This window comes from Coregonus lavaretus (genome assembly GCF_964263955.1).
Source record: "Coregonus lavaretus genome assembly, chromosome: 33".
In the NCBI taxonomy this organism is placed as follows: domain Eukaryota; kingdom Metazoa; phylum Chordata; class Actinopteri; order Salmoniformes; family Salmonidae; genus Coregonus; species Coregonus lavaretus.
Genome location: NC_140020.1, coordinates 6,431,584 through 6,444,836, shown reverse-complemented (window position 1 = coordinate 6,444,836; position 13,253 = coordinate 6,431,584). Strand labels below are relative to the sequence as shown.

Sequence of the window (13,253 nt, the reverse complement as noted above, 5' to 3'; positions counted from 1 at the left end):
CTCCGCCCACGTGAAACGGTTGTAAAAATTGACCAACCAAATTCTACTTTGTCTCTAACAACCAATAGCAAAAGACCAGGGCGTGCCTCTCGTTCCTCTCGTTATGTGTGGAAAGTTGAACACACCGACTGTGTTTTTGCGCAAAATAGTATGCAGCATCATCTAGATATGTGTGCAACAAAAGTTCAACATTCACCTTCTGCCACCATTTCTGTCAACCCGTTTACGCATACAGTTTGACGCATACGTTCGATAAATCCAAAGTATGCACCACACAGAACGCACTACAACTGCCTCTGCAACGCAATGCTGCAAGGCAAACGCCGCGTTCCATTGTTGTACCAAAACGCAAGCACAGTCGGTGTGTTCGAAGCAGCTCGGGTGCAAAGTTCCATGCTGCGTTCACATCATGTCTGAAATTCAGAACCTCCGAGTTAAAATGAACATACGTTATTTGCGTAGGGCTTCCTATTGGTTGACTGTGATACTTCCCAAATGGTAAACTCTGTATAGTCAAACATTTCTGAGTTTCCGACATGATAGGAACGTGGCATTACTTTCTGTTGAACTGACAACTGATTGACCTTTGTCCTTGCTTTATTGTTCCTTTGCCCTTGAATTGTCTTATTCATCTAAAATTGGCATCATGTACTTTATTTTGGTTGCATGATGAAGTTTCTAAACTTAATTCACATTTTTGATTACATTTTCACATAAGCATGTGGGAACATACCATATAGTGCGTCCCCTGTAGCTCAGTTGGTAGAACATGGCGCCTGCAACGCCAGGGTTGTGGGTTCGTTTCCCACGGTGCCAGTATGAAAATGTATGCACTCACTAACTGTAAATCGCTCTGGATAAGAGCGTCTGCTAAATGACAAAAAAATGGAAAGGGAAACATTTTTACAGCCCGATGACGTAGATCGGCTACTGTAGATCCAAAGGGTTGTAGTTATCAGTATCTCCCACATGAGGTCATCATTTCTCCTTATATTTTCCCTTCATGTTGGAAAGGTTGAAAGCTGGTTCGAAAGTGGCTTTGGGTGAAATCTGCAGGTCAAGAGCCTCCACCAAACTGAATCATGTGAGTGTGTGAGGGCCTAGCCATTTTGTGTGAGGGACACCATTTTGTATACATCTGGCCCTTCATTGGACACTGTGTTAACAAACCTCCAAACGAGCTTCAATGCCATACAACAATCCTTCAGTAGCCTTCAACTGCTCTTAAACACTAGTAAAACTAAATGCATGCTTTTCAATCGAACGCTGCTGGCACCCGCCCACCCGACTAGAATCACCACTCTCGACGGGTCTGACCTAGAGTATGTGGACAACTACAAATACCTAGGTGTCTGGTTAGACTGTAAACTCAACTTCCAGACTCACATAAAGAATCTCCAATCCAAAGTTAAATCTAGAATCGGCTTCCTATTTCGCAACAAAGCCTCCTTCACTCATGCTGCCAAACATGCCCTCGTAAAACTGACTATCCTACCGATCCTTGACTTCGGCGATGTCATTTACAAAATAGCCTCCAACACTCTACTCAGCAAATTGGATGTAGTCTATCACAGTGCCATCCGTTTTGTCTCCAAAGCCCCATACACTACCCACCACTGTGACCTGTACGCTCTTGTTGGCTGGTCCTCACTACATGTTCGTCGTCAAACCCACTGGCTCCAGGCCATCTATAAATCACTGCTAGGCAAATCCCCGCCTTATCTTAGCTCATTGGTCACCATAGCAGCACCCACCCGTAGTCTGCGCTCCAGCAGGTATATCTCACTGGTCATTCCCAAAGCCAACACCTCCTTTGGCCGCCATTCCTTCCAGTTCTCTGCTGCCAATGACTGGAACGAATTGCAAAAATCTCTGAAGCTGGAGACTCTTATCTCCCTCAATAACTTTAAGCATCAGTTGTCAGAGCACCTTACCGATCACTGCACCTGTACACAGCCCATCTGAAATTAGCCCACCCAACTACCTCATCCCTATATTGTTATTTATTTTGCTCTTTTGCACCCCAGTATCTCTATTTGCACATAATCTCTTGCACATCTAGCATTCCAGTGTTAATACTATTGTAATTATTTTGCACTATAGCCTATTTATTGCCTTACCTCCATAACTTGCTACATTTGCACACACTGTATATATATTTTCTGTTGTATTTCTGACTTTATGTTTTTTTACCCCATATGTAACTCTGTGTTGTTTTTATTGCACTACTTTGCTTTATCTTGGCCAGGTCGCAGTTGTAAATGAGAACCTGTTCTCAACTGGCTTACCTGGTTAAATAAAGGTGAAATAAAAAAAATAAAAAATAAAAATAGCCCTAGATGCATTGAAAGTTATTCAATCTACTGAAGTATTGCCAGGACATTTTACCTATCAAAGATGTTTGAACAGATGGCGAAAGAATACGTCGATTTTTATTTAGACCTATGGTCTAGTAGGACTAGTCTTCTTTTCAGTTTGGTGATTGACAAGTAGTCTAACGTAATGTATTTCGGATGGATACCATTTTGTTACCACGCAGAAATAAGACAAGCGGATCGTGTGCCGATGCTACACACCATCCTAAAAAATGATGAGTCAGAAATGTTTGCATTACGCAACGTGGCTACATAGCAACGATGAGCTCCGTCCACGTGAAATGGATGTACAAAGTGACCAACCAAATTGTACTTTATCCCTAACAACCAATAGCAAAAGACCAGGGCGTGCCTCTCATTCGCCTTATTCCGTGTGGAAACTTTACCGGCTCGGGTGCAAAGTTTCAGCCGTCTGCAAATCGAAGTCTACGGTCAACGTTTCTGGAATATGCTCTTTTAATTTTCCCAATTGACTGCTTTTTAGGAACCATCATCGGTCTTAGCTGTATCTGGAATTGGACTCGGTTGTAATCGTACGATAATGACGAATTGTTAGCGAGCGTATAAATATTTACAAGACGTGGTGGAATCCCATCATATGCCTATCGATTGGCTCGCATGTTGTAGCTAACGTTACAGCTAGTATACCATCACCGTACGTGCATATCGTAAGCTAGCTAGCTAGTTAACGCTATCTAAATAAACAAGTGATCAGCGGAGAGAAATGGCTTGTGAGCCTAATCGTGTGCGGCTAATATGTATGCTTTCATTGACTTTTGGCTTTTTTATCGTGGAGGTTGTCGTCAGTCGGATCACTGCATCTTTAGCAATGCTTTCGGACTCCTTTCATATGCTATCGGATGTCATAGCGCTGTTTGTGGCTTTGGTGGCTGTGCGCTTCGCTCAGAAAACACAATCGACAAATAAAAACACCTTCGGATGGATCCGGGCTGAGGTGATGGGGGCTCTGGTCAACGCAGTGTTCCTCACAGCTCTCTGTTTCACCATCATCTTGGAGGCCGTCGAGCGATTCACCAACCCACATGAAATCGAGAAACCCCATGTAGTCATCGGTGTGGGGGCTGCCGGGCTACTGGTCAACCTCCTCGGGCTGTGCTTGTTCCGTGGACACGCAGGTGGTGGACACGGGCACTCCCACGGAGGAGGAGGCCATTCTCATGGAAATAAGAAAAACAAGAGGGGTAAACTATGCAAGTCAGAAAGACCGAATGGATCATCAGGGGAGGAGACCAACAACCTGGTAGGAAGCCACAACAGCCCCCCTAATGGCGTGAACACCGAGAGACGTAGACATGGTAAGCTATGTCATTCATTTGTCTATTATATTAGCTATACTGTCAACATACTGTAGCTACTGTACTTGGCTAGCTACAATCGTCACACCTTAACTGAGAATATGACCCTCCGGCGCCCCATGATACTGCGTTGTTTTTCACCTCGGGTTCATTGTACTACTATGAAGACAACGAACGCTTCATTATGATATCAGATATGAAATATAACCCCGCAAGTATGTCTCTTGTTTTATGTGGTTTCATCGAATTAAAATAATATATTTTATTGAGGAGAGGGGGTAGACCGAACACACACTCACATAATCTCACAGACAGGGAATTTATGAAAATAACTGAAACTTCTCTGGGACTTTGCTGACAAAATTACGTAGGCCATAGGGCCTACTCAAGATGGAGCGATCTTTAGTCCAAACTAAGCCATCTCTGTGGTGTTCTTGTTAAGGGCAATTCCGTTGTAACGGAACTGCGCTGAGACTCACTTAAATGCATGCCAAACAAAAACCATAAGATTTTTTGAGAACCACGGATAATCGCTATCGGTTTTTCTGATAGTCTCGCTACATGGCAAAAATGCTACTATGCCAACTGCCACTCACCGCCTGAGTCAGGAGCACTGCACAATGCCGAGGAATGTCTAGCAGGGAGCAGCAGCGCGCAAGCTCATTCTCCAACAGAAAGGTGAAGTATTGAGAAATTGATGAGTTGACAGTGTCCAAAATCGAACTCCTGTTGCAAATATTCGTTTAGTTAATTCACCAATAATAAGGGTCGTGTGGAGTTGTTTTAGAGATGCTTCCTGACAGCAAAACAAATAAATACAATATACAGATCATGGAAATTGACTAAAAATAATAGTTTCATAAGCATCCCTGATCACAAATCATGAAATTAGGTGGAACCATTTGCATTGAATAGATGTTATTTTATATTATCAAACTAACGGCAGTGCCTATATGATGTCCTTCCATACAGGCCTGACATGCTGGAGTGATGCTTCTTTGCAAATGTTGTTGATCAGTAGGTTAATATAAGTCCCAAATGGAGGTTCGAATATGCATTCACATGTATTGTGAGGAGGCCTATTCCATCTTAATTTACCCAGTTTATCAAGAGATTTACCATTCAAAAAAAAAATGTATTACTATTAAGTTATGTAGTTAGAATGGTAAAAACAGTCAAATGTATTGTTTAATTTAATGATATTGAATATTGGCTCCAAATTAAGATTCAATGTTGTTTGCAGAAAGAATGGGGTGTAAGCTATGACATGACATCTTGAGTAAAATAAATTATAATCTTTTAAGGTTATTGAAGAGGATTTACACCCGGTAACAGAATTTCATCATGGGTCCCTGATCTGTACTACACAGAAATGCATAATTATGGATATGAATGTCATTCTCTTCATGGTGATGTATCCTAAATAGGTACACAAAGGTATAAATATGCAATATCCTCCTTTGCATATTTGGGTATTATTCTACATACTGGCTATTATTTTAATGAGCTCCGTCACTAAACAAGACCAAATTTGGTTGGACTGGACCAAATCTGAACCAACCATAGACGTTTGTTTCACAAGAGTTGACATTAAAGTACAGCACAGAACAGTAGCGATCAGTACAGTAGAGTTCACTGCAGTACAATAGAGTACAGTAGAGTATAGTTCAGTACAGTCAATTATAGTGTACTCAACTCGAGTGTACTCTACTGTGTACTGTACTGAATTTTACTCTACTTCTCTTTACTGTATTGTACTATACGCTTTGATGTATTCAATGTACTCTACGGTGCTCTACTGTAATGTAATGTACTGTACCAATCATGGATGTCCATGTTTGGGCCAAATGGAGGCCGGTCCAGATATCTATGGGTGTTGAAATCAAGGCCAGGGCGGACTGACCAAATTTCAGCTGAACATAAGCCTAACAGTATGCCAGTGGAAGGGAGGACAGTAGTTGTTGACCCAAGTGTGGTTTGTGACTACTATGATTTCCCATTGTAGCCAATAACATTTCAGAAATTCTGTTACTGATTTTGGTAACAATTAAGTTTTAATCACTTCATAATTCATAAACAAAATTAATATCTAACTAATTGATAGGTCTACCTTGTTACTTCTGAACTTTCATTATCCTCCCTCATGAGGGAGAGAAATTAGAAGACATCTTGAAGATATGTAGGTTTAAGGTAACGGAATTAAGGCACAAGGTAATAATTCTTAAACTAACAAAAGGCAGAAAAGTTGGCAGGGGTGTGTACTTCAACATTCTTTTGTTTTGTTGTGTTTCTAATACCTTAAGACTTTTTCTGGTAGATGTTGTCTAACCCCCTTTCCATCTGTTTGACAAGATATCAAAGCCTATTCATACTTTTTAGGATGGGAAAATAATTGTAAAAAATTTAGTGTGTGTGTGTGTGTCGTAATAAAAAATAAAAAAAATAGACTCTTAGCTTTCATTTGACACCCAATTTGACATGCTCCTATGGACTTCACATGTTGGTGCTCATGGGTCCTTTCACATGGAAATTACCTTAACCCTTTCATATTTTTGCCTTTGAGGAGAGACATTCAACACAACTGCCCTGTTGATCAAGATACCAGTCTCACATGGTCTTGGCTGGGCTGGTGTGTATCTCCTGGCTTGGGCATCATCAGTATCATCTGTTGCCTTGGAAGCTGTAGGAGCCCTTTTACAAGACCAGTCAAAGAGTCGTGTGGGCAGCATCATGATGAAATCCAGCCAGTCGCTTTCAGTTTTGAACAGGAACCGGGACAGGGCTATTATATTCATTGTAATATTCATAAACTTCAGCGACTGGTATCAGCAGTGACTTGATACTGAACAATGTGGCCCATGACTGCGTCCATATTGCACACCCCATGTTGAAGTACCTTTAGCAGAGGCAATGAGAGTGCAAGACAGACCTTGTAATTCAAGTAACTCATTCATTATTTGTACCACTTTAGGAGACAATTATTTTTGATGTCATGTCATCATATAGGCAATAACTGGATAAATATGCCTCTTAGCTTGTCTGTAAAATACCTAATGCTTCCTAAACCTGTGTGCCCTTCATGCTCACTGTAACATAAGTTTGTTTCGAGGTGATCTTTCTTATCTGAAGAATCTAGCCCCCGGTCAGCCTGCAGACGTGTTACATCAAGGGTGTCAAACTCATTCCACAGAGTGACTGCAGGTTTTAGTTTTTCCTTTCAGTTAAGACCTAGACAACCAGGTGAGGGGATTTCCTTACTAATTAGTGACCTTATTTCATCAATCAAATACAAGAGGTGGAGCGAAAACACGCAGACACTCGGCCCTCTGTGGAATGAGTTTGACACGTGTTTTACATGGTGGCGGACAAGTCATGACTTGTTACAAAACCAAACTGGTGGGAGTCCTGCCATCCTGATTTGGTCACTCCAACTGCATTGGGTAAATTAAGGAATGTTTGAACTCTTACACATTCAAATCGTGACCTTTTATGAAGACACTTGATCTCTATTGTCACTACTGGTGCTGCTACACCCATAACAGGAAGTTGGCTTCTTTCACAAAACCCACGTTTTTATACGCCATTTTCTTTCTGTTTATTCACTGTCACAGGCCTTCAGTGATTCATGTCACCTATTGTTTTATCATATTAACAGGTGGTCATGTCATGGTATCATTAGAATCACCAATAATGTGGACAGAAGTGTTTTAAAAGTGTGGGCCAAAATTGACGGTGGGTTATCGTTTCTACAGTGCTCTCTGTTTCTGGTGATCCTCCAGTTTCAGGTGAAACATATTTTGAACATCTCCTTGCTAATACTAAGGGCTGCCCTTTGCCTTTCTTCCTATTTGGACAGAAAATAGTAAAACCAGGAGACTGTACGTTTCTCCCCTACCCTGGGCCTGTCAGGCTCTGCCAGTTTCAATAAATTCAGCCCATTTCAACCTTCTCCATGCACTGGTCGCTGCCACCCGGCCATACATCACCGAAGGCAGTGACTGACACCCAGACCATTAGGCCCTGATAAATTACCCCTACGTCACTGTGTGCCGGGACAGAGGCTAATAGCCTAGCACTGGTTCTGGTGCCACTGGCCATTATGTAACTATGAGCCGTAGCGTAGTGCTAGGCCGCCACACTTGTCTGCAGACGCTAATTGAATTTCCTCAAGGTGTTAAGCAGGGGAGTCGGTTGTGGTTGGTTAATTTACTAGCTTCTACCACCACACCGGTTGGAGTTCATGTCTAGAACTGCAACTGGAGGCCTGCCTCAGGTGATGCACTACGCCTACATTCTTTCCCACGACAAAGTAAATGGGTTTCATGTCTAACATGACGTAGCTTCCTATCAAGGTGTTTATTGCCTGGGGCAGCCGTAACTTACGGTACATCAACCATGTCCTCCAAAAACCCTGACGCAGTCATCAATCATTATGGTTTGTTTGGGTCAGTAGTTGGACAAGGCAGCTGATAAATTGCAGCTGGACGCGTGAGTCATTCACGATTATATATTCCAGTCATTCCTCGTCTCTGTAAAAATCTCAATTTTCTTTCCTCCATCCCTTGGAAGAGTCCCAACCCCTACCACTTTCTCTGACATTCCTCCTTCTGTCCTCTCAAATATGTGGGCTCTGTTAAAATGCTTTAAAAATGCATCCTTCCTACCTTCCATCTGAATTGGCTGTCATTGGGGATGGTGGTTACTTTACTTTCACCTATCTAATCACTTATAGGTCGATGCTTATCTCAAGGAAACTTCTTTAACCCCTCGTCTCTCTGTCTTCTTCCTTCAGAGATCATTTGTAACGACAGTGAGATGCAGATGAACGGCAGCGCTCCCTACGAGGAGCTGGACTACAGCCACGACGAGGCCTCGCTCAACATGCGCGGTGTCTTCCTGCATGTGCTGGGCGACGCCCTGGGCTCAGTCATCGTGGTGGTCAACGCCCTCATCTTCACCTTCGTATGGCGACCGTGCCCGCCTGGCGAGACCTGCTTCAACCCCTGCATCGACAGCCACTCCACCGACCTGAGCGATAACGGCAACAGTTCTAGCTTCCAGCGGACCATGGTGGGGCCGTGCTGGGTGCTCTACCTGGACCCCACGCTGTGCGTCATCATGGTGGGTATCCTGCTCTACACCACCTACCCGCTGCTCAAAGAGTCTGCGCTGATCCTCCTGCAGACGGTGCCCAAGCAGATCGACATGCACCGCCTCAATGAGCGGCTGCTTTTGCTGGATGGCGTGCTGGCCATCCACGAACTGCACATCTGGCAGCTGGCGGGCTCGCGCATCATCGCCACGGCGCACATAAAGTGTCACGACCCCACGTCCTACATGGACGTGGCCAAGCGCATCAAGGACTTCTTCCATGACGAGGGCATCCACGCCACCACCATCCAGCCCGAGTTCGTTACCATCAACTCCGAGTCAAGCGCCTCCCTCTGCGAGCTCTCCTGCCGGACGCAGTGCGCACCCAAGCTGTGTTGTGGCACTGCTGACAAGCCGGGCGTGGCTGGTGCTGGTCCGGTGGGCGCCGAGATGATCCTGAGCGGCGAGGGGAACGCGCTGGCGGCCTCGGCCATGGAGGTAATCAGCGAGACCCCAGAGGGCGCAGACGGAGCTGTAGTCCTGGAGCAGGCGGCCGCTGCAGTTGTCCAGGTGGTCCCTCAGCCAGAGCCCGAGGTCATCACCCGAGAGGTGGAGTCTTCTCTGTGAGAGAGACCAGACTAGAGACGGTCAGAGGCGGAGGGATAGAATCACCAATAATGTGGACAGAAGTGTTTTAAAAGTGTGGGCCAAAATTGACGGTGGGTTATCGTTTCTACAGTGCTCTCTGTTTCTGGAGACGGGTTGAAAAATGGCTCCACCGCTGCGCTCTGGTTCGAAGACACCCTCTGTTCTGAGCCCCTAACCCTCCCACTGCCTACCCCCTTCTACGGTCTACCCCTCACTACCTTTACCTCCTCACATCTGACCCCTCACCCCTGATCTACTCTCTGAGCGTCAGAGAGAGCAGCACAGTGATGATGCGTGACTTCACCTCTCACCCAGGCTGGGGGCTCGGCCTGGTCTGGCCTGCTGCATATGTGCCCTACCCCTCGTTAGCACCATGTTGTGATGTGTGACATCCCCTCCCTCCATGGTGTCTCTGTGCCAAAGCTTTTCAATGCAGGACAGAAGGGACAAGGGGAGACTCCAACAAGGACAAAGAGCAAATACGACATATGCAAGGCAAGCACACCTTTCTACTCCGCAGGTTTTTTTGTCGATCTCTGGACCTTTCATTGATGTATTATTACGTTTTTTTGGATAGGCTTTGAACATCTCTATTTTCTTAGCCTCGGGCACCCAATGGAAAATGATTAAATTACAACAACAAAAATATTTATATATTTAAGTTTAGTAATGATCTATTATTTCTCTCTTTAAATGCTTTTATAATATTTACTTTGGATGATGGATTAAATTTTTTGCAATTGTTCTGCCACTTGAATATTTGACAAACCATCTATGCTGTAGACTTGTTTTTGAAATTGTGCATTTTACTTTTAATGATTTATTTCTCAGACTTTTTTCTGGCCTGACTCTGTTTTAATGGCTGTTGTTAGTTGAATGCAGATGCTGTGTAAAAACCCTCACACCTCACCTTTATTTCAAACTGATTTGAAATGGCACTGAGTACAGTTCAAGTAAGTACTGTAGGTTAGTCTATCTTGTATTGGCAAACTCCGACAAACATTCATTCAACAACAACAAATCGGCCTTGCAAGCCAGGGGGTCTATCACTGAAATAAAATGTGTACTACAAAATGTCGACAACAATATTGTTTTAAATCTATGCTGGAGGGCATTCAGATGGGTTGTTGAAATTCATACTACTATTCCTCATAAAGTGTTGAGGAAGAGACCTAGTCAAAATCCATGCTGAACGTTTTTAGTTTCCAGAGTCCTCCTGCTGCAACTTTGCATGACCAAAATGAAGTGTGTTATTTGAATCACAGAGCTGCAAAACAGTAGCCTACTTCCTTGTTTTCTCAGATAGCGAGAATAACTTTATCGAAATGTCACTTAGGCCTAAGCTTTTCCTTCCTTTGTAGTGAATGGGTTTGTTAGGCTTCATGTGCCGATTTACAGTAATCTTAGTGGCCTTTTTAATGCAAGGAAATCTGATCATTCCTCATCCAGTATCATTTATTATGATCAACATCACAAAGATATCATTTATATGATGATTCAAGGATGCATTTCAGATTTCCACTCTAAGTAAATGTGTATGCAGTATAGAAGCATTGTATTGGGAAATGTATTTTGACACGTTCCTTTTGTTTTGAAAATGTCTGGTTACTATTATTCTGTGTATTTGAGCCTCGAGCTCTATGTGCAAATTGAGTTGTTGTTTTTTGGATTTTAGATATATGATGTGTATTTGATATATTACAGTACCTGTTGAAATGTGTCATTGTGAAAATTAAACATGCCTGTTTGGTACAGTTGTTAAGCTGTTCTGTGTTAGTCTTTTTACATACAGTTTCTTTGGACATTAGGTCTACACTTCATCCATACAAACTCAGTGAACATCTGCAATGATACTGATCCATCAGACTGGTCTAGAAGTACATGTCAATGTGAAATATTTCACTATGACTATTAAAGCCACTTGATGGCCTTAGAAAATACATTTAACCATACTGCTTCTTAGCCATTTCAAATGCCATCTTCTACAATAAATCTACATTGAAAGTGAATCTACAGTACATTTGAAAGGGAATCTACTTTTGAAAGGGAACAAACGTCGTCAGTTAGCGTACAGATCCAGGCAGGGCAGTATGCCATATTAGCCTCTGGCCTAGCTCTGTAGCCCCTGGCCTAGCTCTGTATCCCCTGGCCTAGCTCTGTAGCCCCTGGTCTAGCTCTGTAGCCCCTGGCCTAGCTCTGTAGCCCCTGGCCTAGCTCTGTAGCCCCTGGTCTAGCTCTGTAGCCCCTGGCCTAGCTCTGTAGCCCCTGGCCTAGCTCTGTAGCCCCTGGTCTAGCTCTGTAGCCCCTGGCCTAGCTCTGTATCCCCTGGCCTAGCTCTGTAGCCCCTGGTCTAGCTCTGTAGCCCCTGGCCTAGCTCTGTAGCCCCTGGCCTAGCTCTGTAGCCCCTGGTCTAGCTCTGTAGCCCCTGGCCTAGCTCTGTAGCCCCTGGTCTAGCTCTGTAGCCCCTGGCCTAGCTCTGTATCCCCTGGCCTAGCTCTGTAGCCCCTGGTCTAGCTCTGTAGCCCCTGGTCTAGCTCTGTAGCCCCTGGCCTAGCTCTGTATCCCCTGGCCTAGCTCTGTAGCCCCTGGCCTAGCTCTGTATCCCCTGGCCTAGCTCTGTAGCCTCTGGCCTAGCTCTGTAGCCCCTGGCCTAGCTCTGTATCCCCTGGTCTAGCTCTGTATCCCCTGGCCTAGCTCTGTAGCCCCTGGTCTAGCTCTGTAGCCCCTGGCCTAGCTCTGTAGCCCCTGGCCTAGCTCTGTATCCCCTGGTCTAGCTCTGTATCCCCTGGCCTAGCTCTGTAGCCCCTGGCCTAGCTCTGTATCCCCTGGCCTAGCTCTGTAGCCTCTGGCCTAGCTCTGTAGCCCCTGGTCTAGCTCTGTATCCCCTAGCCTAGCTCTGTAGCCTCTGGCCTAGCTCTGTAGCCCCTGGCCTAGCTCTGTAGCCTCTGGCCTAGCTCTGTATCCCCTGGTCTAGCTCTGTAGCCCCTGGCCTAGCTCTGTAGCCTCTGGCCTAGCTCTGTAGCCCCTGGTCTAGCTCTGTAGCCCCTGGTCTAGCTCTGTAGCCCCTGGTCTAGCTCTGTAGCCCCTGGCCTAGCTCTGTAGCCCCTGGTCTAGCTCTGTAGCCCCTGGCCTAGCTCTGTAGCCTCTGGCCTAGCTCTGTAGCCCCTGGTCTAGCTCTGTAGCCCCTGGCCTAGCTCTGTATCCCCTGGTCTAGCTCTGTAGCCCCTGGCCTAGCTCTGTATCCCCTGGTCTAGCTCTGTAGCCCCTGGTCTAGCTCTGTATCCCCTGGTCTAGCTCTGTAGCCCCTGGCCTAGCTCTGTAGCCCCGTGAAGAGCCCTGAGCCAGATGGCCTTATGTAAGCGGCCCTGGGGGAGCAGTCCACAAAGCCACACGGCTCTAGTAGTGTATACAGCATTTCAGCGTCCTGCTGCCTCACTCTCCTCTTTGCCCTCATTTACGTAGCCTGGTTAAACCAGACTGAACGCTGCGCTCACCATTGTTTCACTTTATTTTACATTTGAGTCCCAGGCTACTACCCATAGAGATGGAAAATGTAGCCAAATGGTTCAGGGAGGTGGGGTTGGCATGTGGTAGGTCTCTATTGTCTGGGTTTATTAAAGTATTTTTTTCTGTTACACCTTTTAGAACTGGCTTTTGTATGCATTGAAATATAATCTCTAGAAAGAATAAAGCTGCTCAAGCGGCAATTTGACAGAACCCATTGTTGGAACATTAACTTGAATGGGGATGCCTGTTCTATAGATACTATTTATATGATTGTATGTTCACTCTGGCCATCAAGTATAGGTGAAAGCTTACCTAA

General features: G+C 44.9%; 1 protein-coding gene across 1 annotated transcript; it reads left to right on the top strand.

The window, feature by feature from the left end:
- Positions 1-2,767: 2,767 nt before the first annotated feature.
- slc30a1a (solute carrier family 30 member 1a) lies at positions 2,768-11,187 on the top strand. The gene is made up of 2 exons (XM_084151473.1): positions 2,768-3,691; positions 8,484-11,187. The coding sequence occupies exons 1-2, from the start codon at positions 3,100-3,102 to the stop codon at positions 9,407-9,409; spliced, it is 1,518 nt and encodes a 505-aa protein (XP_084007599.1). The 5' UTR covers positions 2,768-3,099; the 3' UTR covers positions 9,410-11,187.
- Positions 11,188-13,253: the final 2,066 nt, after the last annotated feature.